The 6,148-nt window shown below is 40.0% G+C and overlaps 1 protein-coding gene across 1 annotated transcript in view; it reads right to left on the bottom strand.

Annotated features, from left to right (window-relative positions):
- Positions 1-1,157: 1,157 nt before the first annotated feature.
- strap (serine/threonine kinase receptor associated protein) overlaps positions 1,158-6,148 on the bottom strand; it is an 8,816-nt gene continuing 3,825 nt past the window's right edge. The window contains exons 4-9 of the mRNA XM_022749823.1: positions 5,239-5,311; positions 4,927-5,026; positions 4,610-4,747; positions 4,175-4,311; positions 3,443-3,592; positions 1,158-1,943 (exon numbers count right to left, since the gene is read on the bottom strand). Of these exons, the coding sequence (XP_022605544.1) occupies positions 1,882-1,943; positions 3,443-3,592; positions 4,175-4,311; positions 4,610-4,747; positions 4,927-5,026; positions 5,239-5,311 (660 nt within the window). The 3' untranslated portion in view covers positions 1,158-1,881. The remainder of the gene's footprint in view (positions 1,944-3,442; positions 3,593-4,174; positions 4,312-4,609; positions 4,748-4,926; positions 5,027-5,238; positions 5,312-6,148) is intronic.

The following is a 6,148-nucleotide window of genomic DNA, read 5'->3' as shown; positions in this document are numbered from 1 at the left end:
TTTTGTGTATTCATATACCTCAGTGCACAAAGGAATGTATCTTTTTCATTTTCATTCATCTTACATATGCCTGTTGTGCTTATGTCATTAAAGTTCTGGTTTTACGTGCCGTTATATTACCTGAATTACTGTACATTTTCTTTGATCAATAAATAAAAAGGAAGATACAAACACCAAAACAATAGATAACGCGAGTCAGTATATAATGGTGCATTTTAAATATTGTATTTGTTTTACTTTGTTACCGCTTAGAGTGTAAGTCTATGTACATCAACATGTAGGGTTTAAATACAGTATATAAATACAGAAGCAAGCTGCTGCATGAATTCCCTCCAGCAGAAACAGAAACTGTGGTCCTTTTTCGTAACCATAGTTACTCCCAAATAAAATTTACTTAACAGCTTATTTGGTGGCATCTTCTCGTTTTCAATGTTTACAAGCTGTTTGGTTCTTACAATAGTCTCTGTAAATACATAACAAAAAATGAACGTGTCTACAGTTTTCTATATTTGAACATACATACAAAGGATATCACTGGAGGGTTAAAGACGAAGCAGGATATAGCCTACTATCCCAGGTACAAACACACCTACCTCAATAATTGAATCAATAGCCACTACCCATCCATTGCATCATGTGTAATGACACACCACAAGACCCCATGTGCCTGAATAGCACAGCATAGTAGAATAAAAAAAATCTCTGATGTGGTGAAGGCTGGAAAACAAATAAATATTAATCACTGACAAAACACTCCGTACAGAGTGAGTCACAGAGGAACTGGAGACACATCCCACAGATAAAAACGGATGAAAGAACAGAAGGAAGAATAAGAAACTGCAGCTCAACTATCTTCCTCTGTCATACCTCTGTGAAAGCCATAGAGGAGGGAATCCCCCCAGGGGATCCGCCCCAGAGGATGCCTTTGAAATAGCTTCACACAGCCAGTGTGACGGGTGCTGTGCAGACAGAGGAAGAGCACTCTGTAGTGCACAAACAGACACTGGGTTGTGCAGAGGAGGAAAGAATCCAAAGTTGTAACTCTAGATTTGAAGGCGCTAGTGATGCTGATACGTTGGTTTACAGGATAAACCCACTAGCAACAGCCTTAAAGGGCGAAGCCAATAGGAAACAGGAAATAACACCAAAAACAACTGTTTGCTCTTTATGCATTACTTACAAATAAAACAGTAATGCATTTGTTTATTTCATCACTGGACACAAATGAAGACAGAACCCAAAATGGAAAAAAAAAACCAATGACATTTCTTCTCTTTCCACTTTGTCACAAAACAATATTTTCTTTTATTTGGACACAAAACTTTATACGCAACCAGAACAACAGCAGCGAATAATAAGCAAGGTTTCTGAAGAAAAGAAAGCTTCTCAACTTTTCAGCACAAACTGTGCAACTACCTCCAGTATTCTTGTAACTATGAACCAAAAACAAAAGCCTTGGTCCAGCCCATTAATTAATTACTTTAATTTTGAAACCAAGACCGATCTTAGAGTCATATGGTTTTGGGGATTTAGTTAAAATAAGTTGAAACAGACAGAACTGGGCTTATCAGAGAGAAAGCAGGCAGCGATGAGCAAGAGACATTCACAGCTCTACTGCTTTACTCTCCAACCCATACTGTCCATTTGACTGCGTAAAATGAATATATGTGTGTTTGTGTGTGTGTGTTTTTGTGAGAGAGAGGCATGGTTGGTCTATGACAGACAGGGCAGTCATAATATCCACATCAGTTCCTGATGGATGGAGATGCTCTGGACTCTGCTCCTTGCTGGGGCCTGATAGAACACACTGGAACACCTCTCCGCTCGTCTCCTTTCCTTCTTCCACTTCTCATCCTGTTTCCAGACAGCACTGCTCTCTCCTCAGGCTTTGATCTCAGGGGTTGAGGTGTACAGCTGCTCAGAGTTCTCTGCCCCCAGGTCCTCTGAGTACACCACAAGACAAGAACACAAGAATTAGAAAAAAGAAAAAAACATACTGATACTTGGATAAAGGTACAACACACACAAAACTACTGATGTAAGAAACAAACAAAGGTCCCTGTCACACTCCAGGGTGCATGCAGATGTATAAATGTGAACGTGGTCTCAGACTTTTGGACCCCACTGTGTCATGGGGACTTCCACTCAGCCTGGGAAAACTGTTGTACAATGTCACCTAACCTGATGATGTCACAGTGATGTCTTCAAGGTTACCTCAGCTTGGAGTCTACACATGTCTGACAGAAATCCTTCTTTACAAACTGGTGGTGTGGAGTTTTAAAAGGTGCAGCTGTTTAACAGGCAGGGTCTCATTAAAAGCAGGTATTGAGTTGCATTATGGGAAGTGTAGGATCCAAACAAGTTAGAATATCTTGGCCTCTGCTACCATGCTCTGGACCATTTTTTCTAAATCCATCTCTGGTAAGTCCCTAAACGTTATGGAAGTCTATTACTAAATCTCTAGAGCAGTGGTTCCCAACTTGTGCTCCGGGGTCCACTGGTGGGCCGTGAAGGCACTGCAAGTGGGCTGACAAATAATTTGCAAAACAGTACAGTTTGGTGAAAAAAAATAATTAAAATTGTTTAACAACTCCTGTCATTGTTTTTTTTGTGATTTTAAGGACTATCACTGTGATAAGCCAATGATAGGAACTTTTATGTTGTCACTGGGTGGACCACTTTGCCACCGGAACACACTTGCTATCTCTGATTGTGCACTAAGCAATTACATCCATGGCAAAAACTGGAGAATCAAAACAGATAGCTGATTAGCAACAGGAAAAGTTAAATGGAAACAGAGTCAAGAGACAGATGGTGAATGGATAGGTGACCTTCCCCCATCAAACAAAAAAGAAAAATTGAGTGTCCTCTGCTTTCAGTTCAGTTCAGAGTGTTGAATAGCTATCATTAAAACAAAAAGTGCTCTGAGGCATTATTTGGCCTCCATATTGTTACAAAGTTAGATGTGGGCCGCCAACATCTGAGATTTGTGCAAGAAGTGCAATTACATACTGATGTTCCCAGAGAAGAAGAAGTTGGCTTTTTTCACCAATCTCCATACAAGTAGGCTGTTTCTTAAGGCAATTAGGGGATCAATATTTACCTTTATTTAGACCATTTCACACTAACTTCAGTATTTACTGTTGGTGGTTTCCATTTGCTCAAAAGACTTCCATCTGTGTTGAATGTCATAGTGCCAAGCATTTATCACTTATTCTGCATTTATCTTTAAATATTTATCTTTTCATTAAAAAAAGGAAAGACGTTACAGAGAATCTTGCACCATGTAAATGTGTACTAACAGTAAATCTATACAGATTCTACTTAGATTAATGTGATACTTTACAGTATCAATAGTTTCCAGCCATTTTAAAAACAGTATTTGCATTCTCTATGCCAGATTCTGTGACACGCAGTGAAACATATAAATGAACTGTATTACCAGGAAGGACACACTTCCACAAGCCGTAGGTTTTCCCCACCGCCGTCTGCCACAGTCGGAGGGTGCCGTCTTCAGAGCCGCTGGCATACAGCTCACCATCTGGACTGAAGCGAACACAGTGCACTGGACCAAAGTGACCCTTATAGGACTCTGCAGACGGGAGAAGCAGCAACAATATTGGAAGGGGTCATTAAAGCTCTGACTTAAAGATGTTTGTTTATTCTTTTTAATCTCTCTTAGCTACAGAGAGACGAGACCATTTGTCATTTGGAAAACCTTGTTCTATGTTAAAGATCCGTCCAGGAATCAATGTTTTTTTTTTTTTAGAAGGACATCTTTTCTTTAAAAATGAACAAACAAACTACATCCTTACACAATGAAAGCAAGCCATTCATTCCTAAAGCTGGAGTCACTGATCTAGAGCAATTTGTAGTTTGCAAGTTCACCCACAGCTCCTTGGCATATAGCAGCCTAATGAGGTCATAATAAAAAGAAAAAAAATCCAACAAGTATGTAATTTCTGACATTTCAGGATAGGCCTCCATCAGTCCCTTTAGCCAAGCAAGCCAGCAAGCAGCCAGAACTCTTTACAAAGGCAAATCCTCTATGACAGGATGTCCTGCAGTGTTTTATAGGGGAGAAAACCTGCCTCAGCTAAACTACAGAGCTGTTGCTACTATCCAAATGACTGGAGGAAACTCTATACAACCATCAGGAACACGCTTCTCTCACCCAGCTCTTCCTTAGTGCTATAGTCAAATTTGTAGAGCTTGAAGTCTTCTCCACCGGCAACAAAGAAGTCCTTCTCTGGGTGGAGGGAGGCCGAGTTAATGGGAGCTGGAGCCTCCACAGTCTTGATCAGGTCCAGGCTTCAATATGTAAACAAATAATAACCAAATCAGATAACCAGCAAGATTAGGGAGGTCACAAAAATATCATTTGTACATTTTCTGTTGGATGACATTAGCTTTTCTTACCATGCTAATATATAAAATAAAAATCATTCTAATGCTGCACTTAGTTTATGTTACTGTGGAGAAGCTACATGTCGACAGTCCAAATCTCTGTCTCATAAAATATACATAAATCTACCCATGCAGCAAAGGTGTGGTCAGATCTTTTTGTCACATGACTGTATGTATATGTGTACTTAGTTGAGACATGTACCTCAGAGCATTGTAGAAAGCGATTGTCTTTCCATATGTAATCACAAGAATCTCTCCATCAGCCATGTACTCCATGCTGCTCACAGATGTGTCGAACGTCAGCATTTTCACCTCCTCCATGGAGCTCCTGTCCCAAAGCCTGGACGGACACACATGGACACACACACGGACGGACACGCTTTAACATCCAAGAGGTCTCTTATGTGTTTGCTGAAATGACTGTTGCAGCACAAAGCTGAGTTGCAGTCAGGATGATGAGTTGAAGTTTGTCACAAACAGTCACAAATGAGGTAAACCACAAGAAGTCGCTTCACTGACCGTATGGTTTTATCGTCAGCAGCAGAGAGAATCTGCTTGTCGTCATTACACCACAAAGCTTTCTTTATGGCTGAGGTGTGACCTGCGATCTCCTGTGGTGCTAAAGGACAAAGATTCAATTGTCAAGTACATAAGAGCCCAGTCTTCACATGCCACCTCATTTAAATGAGACCTGTCTCCAAGGTAGGAAATAAGGAAGGAAATAATAGAAAAACCCAAAAGGGATGTTGAAAGCACCAAATACATCAAAATTTTCATTTTGCTACATGTATCTTTAATTGAGTAAATTTCCTCTTTGACACAGTCACTTACCTGCTTCAGGGTTGCTGAGATCGTAGATGCGCAGCAGCTTATCATTTCCTCCAGTCAGCAGACAGTTGCTGTCCTGAACAAGAGAAGCAGAAGTGGATTGAGAGACAATGTCATTTTCAGAAATATATTAACTAGAATCACCTCCTCGTGGTTGCCTGCCTCCTCCACTCAGACTAGTTTCAGGTTACATCCCTGTTTATCCAGAGTCACATACAATATTGACCATTTGTGTGAAATTTTGTCATAATTGCTGTGTGAAGTCTTGAGTTATGGGTCACACTGACCTTGAACATTGACCACCAAAATCTAAATCTATCTCAGTTCATCATTGGGTCCAAGTGAATGTTTGTACCTAATTTGAAGAAATTCCCTCAAAGCATTTCTGAGATGTTGCGTTCACAAGCACAAAACTACATCTTTAATGTTCAAAATCCATGTTCCCTCATTAAGATGCAACTTAATGCAGCAAAGTCCAACTGTCTGCATCTGGCCTACCTGTGCTGTAAGTATGTATGTAAGTTTATACCATCTTATCACTGAGTTTCCATGTTCACAAGAATGTGTCTACAGAGTCACAGAAGCCAGGATGATGCCACAATGTCCCACATACTGTGGGCTAAGGCTGTTACTTTAAAAAAAAAAAAAAAAAAAAGAAAGAAAAAAAATCAAGATCAAACAAATAATTTCGAATGCATCCCCCCTCATCATCGTTTTCTTTGTGCCGGCTACTTCTACCTTGCTCTCAATAAAGAGCTCTGACACCTTTGAACAAAAAAGGTAAACAGTATGTGGGAAAAAAACCAATTTTTTATGGCATCATCCTGCGCTTCTGTGACTCTTGTAGACACATTTTTTGGTGAACATGAAACTCAGATAGTAAGATGCGTATAAAAACTTCGCATACTTACAG

Source organism: Seriola dumerili, unplaced genomic scaffold, assembly GCF_002260705.1.
Source record: "Seriola dumerili isolate Sdu_G_001 unplaced genomic scaffold, Sdu_1.0 BDQW01000138.1, whole genome shotgun sequence".
In the NCBI taxonomy this organism is placed as follows: Eukaryota; Metazoa; Chordata; class Actinopteri; order Carangiformes; family Carangidae; genus Seriola; species Seriola dumerili.
The sequence above is the reverse complement of the archived record's forward strand: the minus strand, read 5'-3'. Positions and strand labels throughout refer to the sequence as shown.